General features: G+C 62.5%; 2 protein-coding genes across 6 annotated transcripts; both read right to left on the bottom strand.

Moving 5' to 3' along the window:
- Positions 1 to 3: 3 nt before the first annotated feature.
- VPS9D1 (VPS9 domain containing 1) lies at positions 4 to 18,705 on the bottom strand. 4 transcript variants are annotated; one of them, XM_027118907.1, is made up of 17 exons: positions 18,482 to 18,580; positions 17,126 to 17,201; positions 15,640 to 15,732; positions 15,023 to 15,185; positions 13,602 to 13,713; positions 13,465 to 13,527; positions 13,033 to 13,085; positions 12,842 to 12,929; positions 12,646 to 12,731; positions 11,722 to 12,230; positions 10,517 to 10,646; positions 10,120 to 10,328; positions 9,765 to 9,849; positions 8,373 to 8,477; positions 4,211 to 8,086; positions 3,685 to 3,988; positions 4 to 1,843 (listed from the first exon to the last, which is right to left on the bottom strand). In XM_027118907.1, exons 1-15 carry the CDS (start codon positions 18,578 to 18,580, stop codon positions 7,993 to 7,995), a joined length of 1,965 nt encoding a protein of 654 aa, XP_026974708.1. In that variant the 3' UTR covers positions 4 to 1,843; positions 3,685 to 3,988; positions 4,211 to 7,992. The 4 variants fall into 4 exon arrangements, with proteins under 4 accessions (XP_026974708.1, XP_026974712.1, XP_026974711.1 ...); XM_027118911.1 differs by lacking the exons at positions 4 to 1,843; positions 3,685 to 3,988; positions 9,765 to 9,849 and having other exon boundaries at positions 8,001 to 8,115; positions 12,842 to 12,947; positions 18,482 to 18,705; XM_027118910.1 differs by lacking the exons at positions 4 to 1,843; positions 3,685 to 3,988; positions 9,765 to 9,849 and having other exon boundaries at positions 8,040 to 8,086; positions 12,842 to 12,947; positions 18,482 to 18,705.
- Positions 5 to 4,737, bottom strand: SPATA2L (spermatogenesis associated 2 like). Of its 2 annotated transcripts, none has more exons than XM_027118915.1 (3): positions 4,211 to 4,737; positions 3,685 to 3,988; positions 5 to 1,843 (listed from the first exon to the last, which is right to left on the bottom strand). In XM_027118915.1, exons 1-3 carry the CDS (start codon positions 4,708 to 4,710, stop codon positions 929 to 931), a joined length of 1,719 nt encoding a protein of 572 aa, XP_026974716.1. In that variant the 5' UTR covers positions 4,711 to 4,737; the 3' UTR covers positions 5 to 928. The 2 variants fall into 2 exon arrangements, with proteins under 2 accessions (XP_026974716.1, XP_026974717.1); XM_027118916.1 differs by having other exon boundaries at positions 4,222 to 4,337.
- Position 18,706: the final 1 nt, after the last annotated feature.

Here is an 18,706-nt window from a genome sequence, read left to right as displayed (position 1 = left end):
CAGCTGGATCCAGCGTCCTTTAATGTACTTTGAGGTTGTGATTCGCGTGACAGACAGGTGTGGGGGGAGGGGCCACACACAAGACTGGCCCCACCCCAGGCCCAGGTGGGCAGACCCACCCCCTCCAGCCCTGTGAGCGGGCTGGCGGCTGGCAGCTGGTGCATCTTCACCACGGGACCCAGGTGGGCTCTGGGGTGGGAGCCTTGGAGATCCCTCACCCTGCCTGCCGAAGCCGGACAGCAGGAAGATGGAGCAGGGAGGCTGCTGGGGTACTGATTGCTCAGAAGCCCCCACGCTCCACCCGGAAGTGGGGTGACAGCCTCTCGGGCTCCGTGGCTCCCCGTCTCCCGCCTGCTGTTCTCTGGAACTCTTGGGCACTCACTCTGGCTGGAGACTAGATCATTTCTCTTCTGTCCTTGGGTCCAGCTTCCCCGCCCAGCTCTGACTGGAGCCCATGGGGCTGGTCTCAGGCCAGCACTCAGCTCATTCAGTGCTGGTCTGTGACACCCATGGGGGACCAGGTCCCCTCAGCCGGGTCAGCCATGCACCTGGCAGAGCCCCTAGAATGGTCTTAGCAAAGCTCCGGGGCTCATGAGGTCACCTGAGCCCCCAAGGACACTCCTCTGTGGAGCACCCCTTTGGGCACTTGCAGGGAGCAGGTCAGGAGCTGCGGCGCTGGGGCCAGTGGTGGGGCCGGGGAGGGGTGGGAGAGGAGGGAGAGGGTGCTCCCTGGGGGCGGGCCGGCAGCTTTCCGAGGAAGACGGCCCCCACCTCTCACGTAGCGGGGTTGAGTCTCCATGCCCCCCGACCTGCCACTGTGCTCAGCACCCCTGGGGGGCAGGAGGGGCAGGGTGGCCAGTGGCCCGGGTCTGAGGAGGGATGAGGCCCAGAAAAGCACCACGGAACATGTCTCCAGAAAGCCCTGGGCCTAGGGCCAGGCGGGCCTAGGGGCATCGTAGAGCAAGGTGTCCACCTGGGCTCGCTGCAGCCACAGGCGCCGCTGGTGGTTTCCGTGCAGGGCGCGCAAAGGGTGGCCCGGGCGGCAGGTGGCCAGGGTGGCACAGTGGGAAGTGTGCAGCTGGCGACACGTGTCACAGCAGAGGGTGGGGAGGGCGCCAGGGCCCAGGCAGCTGTGTGTCTGGTAGCCGGGGGGCTCGGGGACTCGTGGGGGGCTGGCCTGCTCAGGGGCTCCAGGGGCTTGGGGGGCGGCCAGGTCTCCGGGCCGACTGAGCAGCTCTTGGCGCAGTGAGAGGAGGGAGAAGGCCTCGGCCTCGGGCTCCTCCTCCGAGGCCGGGCTGCTGGCCTCAGCCTCCCAGGCCCCGCCCCCCACGCCCCACAGTCTGGCGCTCTGCTCCCAGAACAGAGGCTGGCAGGCTAGCTCCGAGGGGGGTGAGTCGGGGCCTGGCGAGGGTCCCCCGTATAGGCTGGTCTCATCTGAGCCCTCATCCTCCTGCAGGTCCCGGTACAGGTCCAGCCGGGCCTGGCACCGGGCCGGGGAGCCACGGGGGGGAACAGGTGGCGGCTCTTCTTCGCGGGCTAGTCGCTGCTGCAGCCAGGCCACGCAGGAGGCCACATCCGCGCTGGCCCGCCGTGCCTGCAGCAGCTCCTCGGCTGGCAGCATGCTGGTGCCCAGCTGCGCCAGCACCTCGCCCAGGATCTCACACTCCAGCCGCAGGGCAAAGCAGCCCAGGGCCACCTGCACAAGCTGGCGGGCGGGGGGCAGGGCAGCCACCATAAGGCGGTGGTCGTCCCTGCGCACATAGCCCATCTTCTGGAAGCTCTGGATGAGGAGGTCCTCCGAGAGTGCGCCCTTCAGCACGTGCACGTAGCCCCCTGAGAAAGTCTGCAAGGGAGGGGGCCGGTCGGCGGCAGCCCACGCTCCCGCAGACCTGCCCCCGCCTCAGCTGCACTCCCCTGCTTGGGGGCCACCATCCTCACCCCAGGGGGCGGCATGGCCCCAAGGCGGTCTGGGATGTGCTGACGCTCCCTCCAGAGGAGCTGTTTAAAAACATACATGCTGGGAGTTCCCTGGTGGTCTTGTGGTTAGGATTTGGCACTTTCACTGCTGGGGCCTGGGTTCAGTCCCCGGTTGGGGAACTGAGATCCCGCAGGCTGTGCGGCCAAAAACAAAAAAGCCCTAGATGCTCAGGGCCGCCCCCAGAAACTCTGATCTCACTGGCTGAGGCAGGCCCAAGCATCACAAGTTTTTAATCTAACACATTTCACCTGGGTCATAGAACAAACTAAATAAAGAGGCCCTGTTGAGAAATCTCGCTGCCCTCTGGGTCCCCTCCACCTCCTCTCACCTGTGGGGGTTTGCTACTTTAGTTAGTTTCCCGTGTACCTGCTGAGTGGTCATGCAAACAAAGAATACAGGTGCTTATTTGCTCTGAGCAGGTAGCCTCCTAAACGCCTCATTCTGAATTCTGCTTTTCCAGTTTCTGAGAGCTTTCCCTGACACGACAGAGGCCTAGCCATTCACTTCTCCAGCTGTGCAGCTTTCCACCACACGGATGGAACATCTGTAGTTTTTGGAGGCTCCAGGCTGCAAAGGAACTAGAAGCGTCCCTAGGATGGCGATAACGTGTCTCTCACGTGTCTACAGTTCCTTGATCCTGGGACCCTGTGAGTGTACCTTTGCTAACAGCTGATGAGAGTACCTCCACAGATGCGGCACTGCTGTAAGACTGTTCTCAGGGCTGGGCTTTCACCCCTCACAATGGACCTTGCGCTAGACTGTCCTCGTGTTTGCTTCATGGAGGAAGGAATGGATTCCAAAAGATTAGGTAACTTGCCCCAAGCCACAGAGCCGGCAGAAGCAGACCCCATCCAGGTCTGCCCAGTGCTGAAGCCCGTGAGCGTGTCAAGATCAGGCCTGTCTGTTCTGCTCTTGGCTCCCCATGGGGCTGCATCCTGCCCTCGTCTGAACGGATGAATGAAAGTCCTAGAACCTCAGAACAGCAGGTGTCCCAGTGGAGCAGTGGGCTCCACGGCTCACCTCACTGAGAGAGGCTGCTGCTGCCATGGCAACCAGTGGAGGCGGACGCCCACGTGCCCAGTGACATCATTACCTTCCCACTCTTCTGAATTAGCTCAGAGCAGAAGGCAGCCTGCCCCCTCCTGCCAGCCTGCAGCTCACCTGGAGGGGCCCGGCCGGCCCTGGGCTCAGCTCTACCCAGGCTGTGGGGTGAGCTAGGTACTTGTTTAGCCCGGCTCCACTAGGACATGCAGGGGCACCCCCAGCCCCTGCCTACTTCATAGGGGATAACCATGTCATCTTCCACAAATGGAGCCACAAATCTCTCCTGGAGAGATCAGGGTGACCCTGGAATGCCCAGTCCTTCCTGTGTGTCTGTCCTAGGATTTCTATGGTAACTGGGGCCACAAGGCTACTTTGGGGAGGGCAGTGATGCAAGCTTTAAGGACCAGGATCCCCCTCGGAAGGCAGGTATCCAAACGGGTGACCTCCACCCACCCCATGTTCTCAGCCCCAGGAGTACAAAGGGGAACCTCGGCCAAGAGATGCTCCAACACGCCCAGGACCCTTCAGCACACTGAGCTCTCTGAAACCTATCAGCCTCTGAGGACACCTGAAATCCCTTAGGCCCGACGGTAGCCACCGTCCCGATGGTAGCCAACTCCCAGTAGCCTGGGCAGGGGCCCCCACTCGGCTCGGCGCCCTACCTTGATGGTGGTGAACTCTTTCCTCCAAGGCAGCAGATACAGGTGCACGGCGGCTAACTCCAGCAGCTCGAAGGCGCGGGCCAGGCCGCGTAGCGCAGGGGCCAGGTCGGCGCGGCCCCACAGACCATCGGTGAGTAGTGCCAGCGCGTCATCCTGCAGCGCCCCATGCAGGTCGAAGTCTTCCACCAGGATGTGCCAGAGCACGGCGCGTAGCGATGGGTCCCCGCACACGCCCGCGCGGCCGTGCCTAAGTTCGCGCTCCAGGCACAGACGGTAGTCCTCGGACAGCGAGCTGCTGCCCATGCTGGCGGGCGGGAATAGGGTATCAGGACGCAGAGGTCCCTCCCTGCCCGCTGCGCGCCTCCAGAGCCCTCGCCTGCATCCACAGGTCCCCCACCAACTGTGCGCCCCTGGTATCTACAGCACCCCCTTCCCTGGAGACGTACGCCACCTGAGTTTCCCTTCCCGAGCAGAGACCCCTTTGCCCAGCAGATCGTGCTGTGGGCCCGGAGGACGACAGCCCTACCTGTCTCTCACCAGCAGTCCCCGAGCGCCCGCTGCTCTGTTCGGGCCTCTCCAGCAGCACCTCGCTTCCGTCGGGCCGGCTCCACCCCTCGGCCGTGACGTTAGGGGCGGGGTCTCTTCGGGCACCGCCCCCTCCGCCAACGCGGACGGGGCGGGGCCTGGTGAGGGCCCGGGAGCACGAACCTCCACAGACTGCGGAGCCAAGGACAGGGGGCACACCGCGGACGCTCCCACCGAGGCGGGCGCCGACCTCCTAAGCTGGACCCTCGGGAGCGCCAGGGTGCCGAGGAAGCAGGTACCGTGGCTCTTCGTGCGCCTGCCGGGAGCGGGGACCGGACGCGAGGCGGGGCAATCTCCTGGGGGCGGGGCTACCCCAACAGGGACAGGACCCTTCTCGTTGCCTAACGGGATTGACCAGATACGGGAGGGAGGGAGGGGTCGAGCCGCCCTCTGGCGGGGCCAGTGCTCCAGGTGGAAGCCGGCCGGGCGTTTCAGCGTCATTTAAAACTGCAACCTCAGGAGACTTTCCTGGCGGTCCAGTCGTTAGGACTCCGCGCTCCCACTGCTGGGGGCGCCGCACCCTCCTCCCCCCACCAAAAAACCCCAACAAATCAGCAACCCGGGCCTCTTTGAGGCGGCGTGAAGGCGCTTTTCTGCCTAGGTCAGAGTCGCTTCCAGGCACCGGATCCGACGTTCTGCTCTGTATCCAGCCCTGCTTCTCCGCTCCTGCTCTGAGTGCTGTTTGCGTGGCCCCAGGTGTTTGCTGTTAACTGTTGTGTGCTACTCCAGGGAGCATGGCTCTGTCTCAGTGTGCCACTCGAACCTGAGCAGGTCTTTGCACCGTCCTCCCTTAGAGGAGTAGTCCCATAGAAGACCCGTTGAATGGAAGTGACGTTGCATGGCTTTCCAGATTAAGTCATAAAACTGCCTTGCTGTCTTGAGACGCTCAATCTTGGGACCTAGCCACATACTGGGAGGAAAGCAGCTGCATGAAGGGGCCGAATAATGAAGGCTGAATAATGTCCAAACTCCATGGAACCCGGGAATGTGAACATATTTGGAAATAGGATCTTTGGAGCTATAATCAAGTTAAGACTAAGTCAGACTGGATTAGGGTGGACCCTAACCCCTGTCAGAATGACGTCTTTGTAAGGAGCAAGGTTACGTACTTCGGGAGGAGGCATATGATGGATGCAGAGGCTTGCAGCTACAGGCAGAGACTGCAGAAGCCCCCGGAGCTGGACGAGGCAGGAAAGGGTTCTCGTCTAGCACTCTGCTGGGCCACGGCCCTGTGGACGCCTTGACTTCAGACTTCAGGACTTTGGGAGTAAATTTTTGTTGTTTTAAGCTCCCCAGTAGCTAGTTACAGGAAACGAATGCAGGCCTCCCACGCCACGGCTGTTCCCACAGCCGAGGCCCTCGCTGATAGCAGACGTGTAGACCAATCTCCAGATGACTCCAACCCCTCGATCTTGGGTCACCCCAACTTGGAAGCTGACTTAGCTGATGCTGCAGGTGGGGCAGAGACAAGATGTCCCCACTGAACCCTGCCGAGGTGGGAGTTTCACAAGCAAAGCAAATGGCTGTCGCATGTTTAAGCCAGTGAGTGGGCTGGCTTGTTACACAGCAGGGGGGCGGATGCCACACTGCCTCAGCGCCAGCTGCGTAGGGGTCCTTCTGTGACCCTGGGCTATAGCCGGGCGGAGCAGATGGGTGGCAGGGTCAGTTAATACCTACCTTGGCCAGGACCGCAGCTCCCTGGACCACCGCCCAGCACACTGCGCGGCTGAGTCCAGTCTCCCAGGCAACACCCCTCTCCTCCTCATCCAGCTTTCTCATCTTCACCAGTTCAGCGCAAGGGAAGGTCTGTCTTGTAAGTGTTTTAATTTGCATTTCTTGATTTTAAAAATGACTTTAAACACCTCTTCTTATGCTGATGAGCTTTTTAAAGTTCTTCTGAAGACAGCCTGTTCACAGCCTTTGCTATTTTCCTGACTGGGGCTCCTGCTTTTTTCGTGTTGATCTGGAGGATTTTCTGTGTGAAGAATCCATCACTCACCGTCTTACGAAAGGCTGTAGGCTGGGAGAGGCTGAAGGACTGGCCCAGAGCCAGCAGCAGGAAGGCCGTCTGATCAGCGCCTCCAGAGAGCTCCCCAAAGCCAGCAGGAGCGCCCACGGTCAGGCTTCGCTCCATCGTCCACCTGCTCTATGAAAAGGGGCTTAAAATCCCATCCTTGAGACTGCCAAGGCCTGGAGCAGGGGGTCATCCTCCCCAGGCTTCATGGCTGGCTGGGCCTCGTGTCCAGGACTGGGGGGCTTCCTTTGGAGAGGGCAGGGACTCAGGGACTGAGAGCTTTGAGGGCAGGGCAGGGTGAGCAGGCGGGTGCCTGCCTGTCGTTCCTGGGGTGCTGGTGGGCAGGGGATCCCTGCCCACAAAGGCTCCCGAAAGAGGCAGCTGCCCCCGGAACTCGGGTTGGCCTTCCCTTGGGGTCACGTCCCCGGCCCCCTCTGGCCTCCGGAGTCAACGTGCTGGGCTCGAAGAGAGCTCTGCCACCGGGAGCTGTGGCCTGGAGAAGGCGTTTCCCCTTCTGTGCCTCACTTTCCTCATGAGGTTCCCGCACAGCCTTGGGACACTGCGTGCACAGAACACACAGTCAGGTCCAGCTGGGCCTTCCCCAGGGACCCACACGCTGCTCCCACACCACTTTCTGCCATGGTGACAGATGCTGCCTGGGGCTGGGGCCGGGCCACCTGCATGTGTTCCCCACCTGGAGAACAACATGACTCCTGGGAACCCTTCGGGAGGAGTGGTCCGGGCTCAGATCCTGCCTAGTGATGACCTCTGACCCTGCCAACCTGCTAGGCCCCCCAGAGTGTGTCCAGTGCTAGAAGGAGCAGCCCCACGGATCCCACTCCTGGGCAGAGGTCTGGGAGGTGGGCTGGGCTTGGCGATGGCCCCAGGGGCCTCTGGGACCCTCTGGCTCTGGCTGGTTGGCTGGGAGTGGCTGTGCTGCCCAGGCCTCCGCCCGGCCAGTGGGACGGGGAGCAGGTGAGCCGTGCTGACGGAGACACCAGTGACCTCTTTATTTCCAGCTGGGTCAGTGGTTGCCCAGGGGCCTGTAACAGTCAGGGTGGGCAGGTGGTGGGGCTCCTGGCAGGCGCCGACCCTTGGGTTCACACCGACCCTGAAGTGGCCGAGTGGGCGTGGGGATTCGCCAGCGGTCTCAGGATGTCCGTGCCCATTGCCAAGGGTGGGAGTGTGGCTCAGAGCTCCCACACATGGGCAGGTGCCCTGGGGACACCTGGGTCTTCAGGACAGAGTGATCAGTGACCAATAAACAGCACAGTCTAAACCCCCCTGGGCCCCAGGCCTCTTGTGGGGTGACAGGCTCTCTTCTCGACTCAGACAAGAACCTGGTTCAGGGAGCTCCGCGTGTCACGGGGGACGGGAAGGGAGAGAAGCAGACCTGCCCTCGGTCAGGCCCATGGCCCCTCTGTCCTTGGGCTTGCGGGGCCTGCAGGGTGTCAGCGGACTGAGCCGTTGGAGTGTGCAGGCCCCAGGGGCGCCCAGTTTCCCTGCACGGGGCCTCTCACAGGTGGGGACAGGAAAGAGAAGGGCCTGGTTCCTGGGAGCTGACTCGGGTCAGCCCCATCCTATCCGGAGCAGAGGGGCCTCCTTGAGCCCTAGGGGCTGATGTCAGGCGGGGGCGAGAGCCCCACCTCGGCCAGCCCACCGCCCCATGCAGGTGCCTCTGGGCCAGTCCTTGGCCAGCCCGTCCTCTGCTACTTGCCCAGGGCCCGCCGGGGCAGCAGCTCCACGTAGCTCAGGGCGCTCTGCAGTGACGTCAGGCAGTAACCCTCCTCTCCGATCAGGTACCTGCACGGCGGTGGCACAAGCGTCTGTCACTGGAGGGATGCAAGGAGACCCCGACGTTCTGGAAGGGGCACCTGCCCTTGCGGGGCAGAACCTGGATGCTGAGGGCCCACGGGCTGTCAGGGCGCTGGGCTGGGGGACGGCCCACTCCCCAGGCAGACGCTGCTCAGGGGATGGCCCCCTGGCTCCTCTGGGCAGTGTGCTGGGTGAGGGGCAGGGAGAGGGGCCGTGGGCCCCGTGCATGGGTGGGAGCACGAGCTCAGCCCCCACGCTGGCCCGAGGCTCCCACCTCTCGTGGATGAACTCCTCCAGGGCTGCACACTCCGACACCAGCTGGGGGAGGCCACTCCTCAGCGCCACAAAGGACAGGATGGGCAGCAGGTCGTCGGCGCCACTGTTGGGGAGACGCAGAGCCGGCCAGGAGGCTCCAGGGACCGGGGGCGCTGCTCAGTCCCCACAGCCCTGAAGCCTCCCAGCTAGGTCCCTGGAGCAGCTTTGGGCTTGCTGGATGCTGTCCCCGTGCCTCTCCTGCCCACCGGCCTCAGGGGGCTGGGGGTGGGCTTGGGTCAGCGTGACAAAAGACCACCTGGGATCGCTGAGGCCATCCTGAACGGGGACCCTGTGCCGCAGAGCCCAGGGCTGGACCAGGGAGGCCCCACAGTGAAGCTCTCCCGTGAGCTGGCCCGAGCCCGGGGACGGGAGGACGGAGAGGACAGCCCGTGTCCCAGGCAGCCTGCTCACTCCTGGGATCAGGGTCACTCACGTGCCACTCCAGGTACCCCAGACCCTCCGCAAGAGGCACCTAAGTGAGGGAGGGAGGCCCTGAGGGATGCTCAAAACCCTGGCGAAGGGCCCACGGGCCAGTACTTTTGGCGAGGAGCACGGAAGCATACTGGTTTGAACCTGATGACCAACCAGGGACTCCTGCCCCCACCTCCCTGGGTGCCACACACCTGCAGGGACACACAGCGCCGCCCCCCCCCCCCCCAGCTCCTTGGATGTCCTGAGGAGAGAGAGAGCGCTAGCGCGGGGTTGCAGCTGGGACTCGGAAATGCTTTCAGTTCTGGGGCCCCTTCACCTGCTGCAACTTTTTCGGAGACCAGGTGGTACAATAGTGATGGTGGCCGGTGAGAGCCAGGTGGGTCCCCCGGCCTGACCCCGCAGCCCACCCAGCTGGCTGCAAGGACAGGTGCTTTCAGGGCGACCCCGGTCTCTGGCACAGGGTGAGGGTCGCCAGCCCCAGGTGGGCGCCAGGGCCAGGGCAGGCTGCTGGCTACAGGCTGGTGCAGGTGAGATAAGGCAGAACCCAGGTGGGGAAGACCCCTGCCCACCTCAGGAGGCTGGGGCAGGGGCAGTGCAGGAACCCCAGGCTGGGGCTCAGCACAGGGGACGGGCTCTTCCCCAGGACAGGACCGGGGCGGCTTCCCCAAGCATGCACCTGAGGGGGGGCACACGCCACCGGGTTAGCGAGGGGCCGGACCGCGTCGTCAGCAGGGCTGGAGCCCGGGGCCTTTGGTGGAAATGGGCCGCACTCTCCTCAAGGAGAAGCAGGGCCAGGCGCCGGGTGGGAACCCGAGGCGCCGGGGCCGGGGCCTGGGTGGCAGGGTTCCCGCTCCCCTGGCCTCTGAGGCAGCCCCTCCCGCCCAGTTCCCACCACAGGCCGTGGCCTCCTGGGACTCACATGGCGGCGATGCCCGGCTGGGGCGCAGCCTCGCGAGCCCGGGAGTAGTCCTCCGCGCAGGCACAGGTGACCCGCAGGGCCCGCACTGCGTCGCAGAAGCCAGGCTTCGGGTGAGGGGCTGGGGACCTCGTCCCGGTACGGCCCCGGGCGCCGCCCCACCCCCATCGCGTGCAGGGCTGGGCAGAGCCTGGACCACCACCACTCATGTCCCACGGGACACACACCCCCCGGACTGGAGAAGGGCCTGCCGCTGAGGGCTGAAGGCGCAGACTCCAGTCGCCCTCCGGGACGGGACTCGACTCTGTCTCATCTGACTCCCTTCTCCCTTCCCTCCAACCAAACCGTCCCCCCTCACCAATGCACTCCAGCTTCTTCTGGGGGCAGCTCTCCAGGACCAGCAGCCCTAGCTCCTGGGCGGCAGCACAGTAGGGGTAGGCGCCGCCCGCCGTGGCCTCGGGGTCCCGGGGGAGGAGCTTGGTGGGGACGCCGACGGCCGCCGGGGGCGCGTTCCCGTACAGCTCCATGCTCCTGCTCAGGGCGGCCTCCCGCAGGCGGTGAACGCTCCTGGGGCAGAGAGGGGCCAGGCTCAGCGGCCCAGGGCCCCGCCCGGGAGGGGACAGGGGCGGCGCTGGGGAAAGCTGGCCACGCCCCGAGCCGTGGGAGGGTGCGCGTGGCACCGCCTGCACACGCGCAACACCTGAGGGGACCTGGGAGGAAGGCAGCTGAGGGACGCACACGCGGCGGGGCCGTACCTGTACACGGCCAGCAGCAGGGGCCACAGCGGGGAGAAGAAGGGCTCCTCGATGCAGGCCAAGCAGCGGTCTTTGGAGGCGGCCGTGTTCAGGCCTTCAAAAGCCAGGAGGGTCAGCGAGAGCAGCCTGTCTGCCGGGAGCAGAGCCGGTACAGAGGCACTGTGGGGACAGCTGGGACCTCTAGCCCCGCTGGCAGCCCCTGGAGGCCTCTCCCACCCGCAGCCAACCTGGGGTGCCCAGGCAGGGTCCCCACCTGCCTGCCCCTCCCTGCCGCCCCAGAGCCAGCTTGGGATGGGCAGAGCCCCAGGTAGCTTCCCGGCTCAGCAGGAGGGGCTCTGCCTGGCCCTGCCTCCCCCCACTTCTGAACGCTACGGCCCAGGTCGGTGCAGGGAGTCAGGGCCCTCATCCCTAGGGGGTCACAGGGTCATATGCAGCTCCGCCAGGGGGCCAAGGAAACAAGCCTGGAAGGGAGGGCCTAAGACAGCTTCTTTCTGAAAAGGGTCTGTACCCCAAACTGGGGCACCCAGAGGAACGTCAGAAGCATATCTGAAGACAAGAAATCTGAGGTCCAGGGAGATGAAGGAACCCGCCCCCCACCAGGGAGGAAGGGGTGCTCACCCAGAGTCTCCCAGACAACACAGGCCCCTGACTGCTGGGCCTCTCGCTGGTTCTCAGGAAACCCTCACAGCCTTCCTCCTTGGAAGGGACGTGAAGTCCCCTGCCACCCTGGGCTCCTTACGGAACACACACTCGCTTCTCAAAATGGAAAAACCTAAGATGAGCCACCACCTGGCCGCACAGACCTAGAGCCCTGGGTTTGGAAGGGTGGGGGTCGGACCTAATGGGGCAGCTAGGACCACCTGGCAGCCAGAGGCCCTGACGGCAGACCCTCCCCCAAACCCAAGACTGAAATGGACCCGGCTGTCCTCCCTATGTGGCCCCGTGAGGAGACAGCCAGGGATGGAGGGAGGCCCTGGCCACTGCCAGCCCCAGCTGCTCTCTGGGGCAGGGTGTGTGCCTCTCTGCTGAACTGGACACGTGGCCCCAGGGGAGGGCTCTGCAGAGCAGGGCCGGCCTGGATGCCACCCACAGGAAGGCTCCGCTGGACCGGGCCCATCCCAGGCCTCTGACAAGCTTTCCGAGGACGTGGGCTTCGGACAGCGCAGTTCCCCCACTACCCACCAGGCCTGTGGCGCGGACCTCACCGATGGCGTCGTGTATGTCCTGCACGGTGCCCTTCAGCTGCTCCAGCAACGGCTCCTTCCTCACCCCTGGGGGCTGGGGCTCAGGCTGCCCCCCAGGGCCCCGGCCCCTTCTCTCAGGAGTAGCCAAGAACTGTTCCAGGTCCCCGAAGGAGCTGTCGTTGCCCGGCAGGTCGGATGAAGTGTCCGCCAGGGGTGAGGGAGGCCCCGTGGGGCTGCCGTCTGCCCCTCTGTCCGGGTTGCCGGGGTGGGGTGGGGGGATGGGGGCGCTGGCGGAGGCGCCGTCTGTGGGCCTTTGGGCTGGGCTGGGCTCGGGGGGGGAGGGCATGCAGTAGAGGCTCTGAGAGGGCCGGAGCCGCCGGCTTCCAGGAGCCAGCAGCCCGTCGGCGTCGGGGGGCAGGGAACGGCAGCCCAGGGCCGAGGCAGCGCCCCTGCTCACGATGGGGTACAGCGCCCGGTACACAGCGCACTGGAGCTTCTTCAGGAGCTGTGAGATGGGGTGGTCGGGGACGCTGTGAGTAGGGGGAGAAGCAGTGTGTGAAGGCAGCCCCGTCGGGCTGGGGCTGCAGTCCCCTCACTGGGTGACCCGGGGGCTGAGAAGGCCCGCCAGCCCTGCGAGGCCCTTACCCGACCCCCACCCAACGGCCACGTGGCCCTGCCGTGAGGGATTTCAGAGAAGGGACGCATGGACTAGTCCTCCCGGCTGAATGTTGCTGGTAAGGCCTGTCCCGCCCCTCTGAGAAGCCAGGAGGCCCGTGAAAGGCCATCCGCGGACAGGAGACCCCGGGGTCACAGGCGGGGGCCTCCGAGAGAGCCAGCGTGGCCTGCTGCCCGTGCGGTCACCCCAGACTGCCTCGCTCCTCTCTCCTTCTTAATCCTTTCCTCCACCATCAGCCTGCAGCCAGGGGAGGGGCCGACGTCCGGTACCTGAGCAGGTGGGAGACCAGGCTGGTCACCAGGGACAGGTCCCCTGGGCTCCTCTTGAGCTTGGCCTTCCAGCGCTTTGGCCAGTCCTGCAGGACAGGAAACCTTGGGGGAGAGCCCGCGGGAAGGCCCTCCCCCAAGCCAAGGCCGTGCGCAGGGGCCCAGACCTCCCTGCGGACTCCCCGCCCCGCGCACTCACGTGGTCTTGCTCGTACTCGAGGATGGCGGCGTAGAGGGCCCGCTGCTCCCGGTCCTCGGGGGTCAGGGCAACCTGGCTGCAGAACCTCCTGGGAGAAAGGACAGGTCTGGGGGCCTCAGGGCTGGACAGGCGGGAGCGGGAGTCCCTACCTGGCCCCCCCAGGAGTCCCGGGACCGAAGGCGGAGACGCACCTGTTGGCGGCCTCCTGGAGTCGCAGCCGGCGCTCCTCCATCTTCCTCTGCAGCTGGGGCGGCAGAGTCAAGGCCCTTCTAACGCGGCGTGCACGAACCCCCCGGCGTCCCAGCGCCCTGCCGGACACGGGGCCCGTTGGGATGGGTGGGAGGAGGGGCTGGGCCAGAGGACAGGCCCGCTCAGGGAGGGAAGGCAAGTCCTAGTCGACCTGAGGGGTGGAGAGGAGTCTGTGGGTGCTGGGAGGGGCAGGGTGGCCTGTGCAAAGGCCGGGAGGCGAGAGGAAGCGGGGCTGGGCGGGAACCACCCACTGAGGACAAGTGTCTCTGAAACTGGAGGAACTCTGTTTCCACACCTGAACCCTGGCATCTTTACTTCCCTGTCCCCTCCCTCAGCTGAAGCCTCTGCACACTAAGGATGGACAGAAAGGATACTGTCTTCTCCCGGGCTTTAGCGATCACCAGGTTCTCCATCATCTGCCGCTGCAGGGACAGGGTCTAGGACGGGAAGGATGGAATAAGGCCTACTGCCCCCACCGGCCTCACTCCAGACCCTCCTGGACCCCGCTCACCAGGGATGTCTTCTGCATGGCCTGGCTGGGGTCCAGACGGGCCATCCGGGCCTCATAGGCAGCCTTCAGCTTCTGATTCTGCAGGGAGGCCTCCTCCAGGGGTGTCAGCTCCCTGGAATGGTGACAAGCTGCTGTCCAGGCTCCAGGAAGCCCAGGAACGCTCTGGTCACCTGAGGTCCCTTCCTGGCCCCGCCCTGAGACCGGAAGGTGAGGAGGTGGTGATGGGGGCAGGCAGGAATGTAAAGGAGGGAGGAGGTCTGGGGTGGGCGGGAGACACCTGCCTCCCTGAAACATGGCCCTACTGCCTGGATTCCAGACCTTTATGCACACCAGTCACATGTGTTTATTAACAGCATGAAACTCTGTGAAGGCACCACGTGAGCCAAACAGCTAGATTAGTTTGCAACCCATGAAAGAGGGGTAGGGGTGGGGGGTGTTTCACAGCTACTTGGTAACAGCCACCAACAGCCCCCTCACCATCAAAACTTATGGTCCCACGTCTTCCTGCTTTCATGGGTGGGAGGAGGTAAGTCGTGGGGACACAACACTATACTGAGATGGAAGTCTGGTGCCTGGCCCTGCCCCAGAACTGCATTTGGAGAGACAGGGTGTAGCTGTGGCTCAAGGCCTGGCAGCAGCAGCAGGAAGAGCCCATCCTCTTGCTTATCCTGCTGGGATTCTGGCATCTGTGTCTCAGTGTCTTTCACCAGTTCTAGAAAATTGCTTTCATCTCCTCAAGTAACGCTCCTCTCGCATTTTCTTTCTCATCTTTCTTTGGAATTCCAATAACCCCTTAGACTTTCCATGTCTTTGTGTGTGTGTGAGCCATGCAGGGTATCTTTTAACCTTTTATCCAATTCTCTAATTCTGTCTTCAGCTGGGTCTACTCTGCTGTTTTAAACTTGTCCCCTTCTTTTTGTGTGCATGTGTGTATGTTTACAGGAGGATATAATTTGTTGTCGTTTCTGGTTAGTGTTTAAAAATAATTTCAGTATTTTTGTTTCTACTTGGTTCTTATTTGACCCCTATTATAAATTCTATTTGACCCCTATTATAAGTCAGATTTTATAGCTTCTTGTTCCCTGCAGGTATTTTCAAACTTGCTTTTTATTTCTCTAAATACAGAAAGCGTGTTTGTATTATAATCTGTGTCTCATAACTCTATCTGAAGACTTTGCAGGTCTGTTTCTGCTACCTCTCATTTACAGTTTCTTGATTCTTTCTGTGCTTGGTTATCTTTGACTACGTACCACTCATTTTATGAAAGTTGAAGGTGCTTTGCTCCAGAGACAATTTGCATTTGTTTCTGCCACGCACCAGGTATTTCCATTCTGGGATCCCTTCTGACTAAATCCACCATGGTTAGCTCACTTTGCCTCTAAACCCAGGCTTAGCCCACCTTCTGTTCTGACCCATCTTACTTCTTAGAGCTTTGTGACTCTACAGCCTGAAGCTTCTGGAAGATCTCAGGCGGCAGAAATGGAGAGAGCTTCCCTCCCTCATCTGAGTACACCCGGCGGTGTCGGCTGGTAGGAGAGGGGACGGGGGCAGCCACAGGCATGGCTGGCCTCAGGCATGTTTTCCCTGTAAGACATACGTAGCCAAGGGTCTGCACGGGGGCCTGACATTCCACAAAGGAGATGCAGACTTGGGACTTCCCTGGTGGCTCAGTGGTTAAGAATCCGCCTGCCAATGCAGGGGACACGGGTTTGAGCCCTGGTCCGGGAAGATCCCATGTGCTGTGGAGCAACTAAACCCATGTGCCACGACTACTGAGCCTGCGCTCTAAGGCCCGCGAGCCACAACTACTGAGCCTGTGTGCCTAGAGTCTGTGCTCCGCAACAAAGAGAAGCCACTGCAATGAGAAGTCCGCGCACTGCAACGAAGAGTAGCACCCACCCACTGCAACTAGAGAAAGCGTGTGCACAGCAATGAAGACCCAACGTGGCCAAAAAATTAATTAATTAATTAAAAAAAAAAAGAGATGCAGACTTGGGGGGTGGGGATGTCCTAAGAAAGCTTTCTGCCGGACACCCACCAAGTTTGGCAGCTGTCGACTGGGCCCTCTCCAGACACTGCTCAGCCAGCTTCAGCATCTTCGAGGTGTCAGGGGTCACAGTCTCCCCAGCTTCTGGGGAGCAAGCGACAAGAAGGGTGGTCACCATCACCTCTATCACTAGTCAGATTCTTGCTGGGATAGAAACAAAGGAGAGCCCACTTCCTCCTCATCTCTGACCATCTGCCCTGGGTTTACCTCCTGGCCCTGTGTGTGGCTGTCCTGTCCTCTCGCCTGGACCATCAGAGCCTTCTCTATAACTAACTGGGCCTTTTCTCCTCACTGGCGGCTTCACTTTAGTTACAGCCCCTCCTCCAGGTGGGCCCTGCAGTCAGCACGGCTGTTTCACAGAAACAGTTTCAAAACCCATCTCCCGCCCCCTGGCTGTGTCCAAGCTCACCCCTGGTGCAGCTAGAGGACTTCTGTTCTGCACTCCCTCTGGGAATCGCTCCTATCAGCAAACTCATGGTGTAGGAGCTGCCACCTGACACTCTCCCCTGGACCCCACCAGACCTGATCCACCCCCGCTCCCATGACGGCCAGACCCTCACCACACCCTCGTTCAGCCACATTGCTCCCATTGCAGTGGCCCTCACCCACTCAGTCCTGCCCTTCTCTGAGGGCTCCCTGACCTCGCAGGTCTCTCCTCTAGGACAACCCCTCGCGGCTGCTCCCACCGTGCCCTCCTCCCAGTGCCCAGAGCTCTGCTGAGCTCCCTAGCTCCCCAGGGTGGAGACTCCCACCTCTCCCTGACTACTGTCGGGGTGCTGGACACCTCGAGCAGAATGTGCTCCTGACAGAGACCTCAATTCCTCCCTCATGTCTGCTCCTGCCACCTCCCGCACTGCCTCCTGTGCTCCCTGGCCCTCCCCCCCAACTCCGGGCAGCTCACTGTCCGCTTAGAATGTCTGGTGAGGCCCATCTTTAGAGGACATGCCCCAAGCCCTTCACTCCTTCCACCTCCAGGCAGTCCCACCACTGCTGTCCTCACTGTGGGAGCCTCCTGGAGGATCTGCTCCCATGCCGGCCGCTCCCCACAAAGCCTCCACGAGCTTCACCTCGTGCCAGAACAACCCCAGGCCCATCCCAAGGGCCGGCCGGCCCCAACTGCACCTTCCCCTCTCCAGCCTGCCTACCCTTCTTGTGTCCGGAACCCTCTCCCTCAGGGCCTTTGCAGCGCCCTCTGCTGGGATGCTGCCCCCAGCCCTCAACCATCGTGCAGCTCACTCGTCCCTGGACTGAGGTTCAGCGTCCAGTCTCTGGTCACGTCCCAGCCCATCTCCATCCCCTCAGTCACGGCAGCCGGCCCTTCCTGCTCCCTGCTGCGCTCATGCTTACTGAGCGCTCAGCCGTCCACCTTCGACTAATGGCCCGGCAGGCAAGACACAGGACACCCCCAGGCCTGGGGCCCTGGGCCCCATCAAAGGCTAAGCTGTCCACGGTCTGCCCGGCCTGGGAGGAGCTGTACCTTTGGAGGTCTCCACTTCTTCTAGCAGCACCTGGGAGATGTAGTGGACGCTCCTCAGGTATTCTGTATATGCCTCCTGCGCCCAGGGAAAAGAAATGGCAGCGGTCAGGCCAGTAGAGGCGCATAATTCCATCATGCCTGCTCGGTGCCCTTGTGGAAACACAGGAACAGTGGTGCCTGCTTATCTGTGAGATACACCTGCAGTGGCCGAGCCGCTTCACTGGTAACTGCTCTGCTGGGGCATGGAGAGTACCCCTCTTCTCTAGACTTGAAGCTGGCATCACTGCCTTTCTCTCCAGTACAGGAAGGAACGGAGGTTCTCTGTCAGTGGGCCAGGGTAAGGAGCCTTGGCAGGTGCTGCCATTTTCCACTCTATGCAACAAGTTCTCTGCCTGTGTAACTCAGGGGCCATTCACTCAGTGGCTTTAGAAAAATATTTCTTGGAAGGTGAATCAGGGAGTGTGTTGTAAATCTCAGAATGACTTTCTGACTCGGATTCTGGGAAATTCTTTCCCGAACCCCAGAGTAAGTATTCCCTGGGCACGCAGCAGTCTGACACTAGAATGTCAGTATTTTCAAAAGGGTGACCCTGCCATCCTGTTCAGGGCTCCCTGATAGAGCTCAGGGCGTTTGGAACCATAGCATGGTGCTTTGCTTTTTGTTTGTTTTGCTGCATCCCAGTTCTCAAATTACCCACCTTTAAGTCTACACCTCAGATAAGGATAAAATCGGTTCCGGGAAGGATTTCTGACTTGTGGGGGCATTTGCTGCCCTAGGATCCCGACTTGGGGAAGGCAGCGGATGGAAGACCGGAATGCCTTTCGGAGGCACCCGCGGCCTCCTCCCCTCCTTGGGCGGCCCGGTGTGACTCAGCCGGCTTTTCCATGCGGTCGCCACCCTTAGGATTAACACCAGTTCTTGGAGACAAGCCACACCCCTCCCCCGCCGGCATTTCCTTCCAAACAAGCGCTGAAGGCGACTGGAAAGCCGCAGCTAACCTCTTACGGATACCGTCCCCTTCGGGAATCTGACTAAAGCTACAGGGCCCGCCCCCAAACTAGACAAACGCACGGGATTGTCTGCCAGATACACTTTGGAGGGCTGCTTCACGGACCCTCCTGAGTCCCCTTCACAAATGAAAACACCTCTTCTCATATTCCCGACTTAATGAACAGACGGGAAAACTGAGGGCTGGAGTCCGCGGGAGCTGTCCAAGGTCACGGCCGAAGCCCGAGCCCGCGCCCCGGAGCCTTCGGAGAGGCCTGGAGGCGCCCACCCCGCAGCCCCGCCCTCGCCCACGCCCACCGGGCTGGCCGCGGGTCGGCTACCGCCCCCGCCTCGCCCCGCCCGCCTCACCCGGGGCCGGTTGCCGGTGTCCAGCTCGATGGCCCCGTTGGCCAGCTTCATGGCGCATTGAAGCGGTTTCACCGCGCCGTCCCCGACCGCAGCGGCCATGGCGCCGGCGGGGTAGGCCGTGGCGGCCGAGGGGCGGGGCGGGCGGCCCGGATACCGGAACGCGGCGTGCGCGGGCGCAGGTGCCGCCCGAGCCCCGGACCGCCGGAAAAGGCGGTACCGACGTGA

Source organism: Aethalodelphis obliquidens, unplaced genomic scaffold (assembly GCF_003676395.1).
Source record: "Aethalodelphis obliquidens isolate GAN/ISIS:26980383/991018 unplaced genomic scaffold, ASM367639v1 scaffold20, whole genome shotgun sequence".
Taxonomy (NCBI): Eukaryota; Metazoa; Chordata; class Mammalia; order Artiodactyla; family Delphinidae; genus Aethalodelphis; species Aethalodelphis obliquidens.
This window is presented reverse-complemented; position numbering and strand designations above follow the sequence as displayed.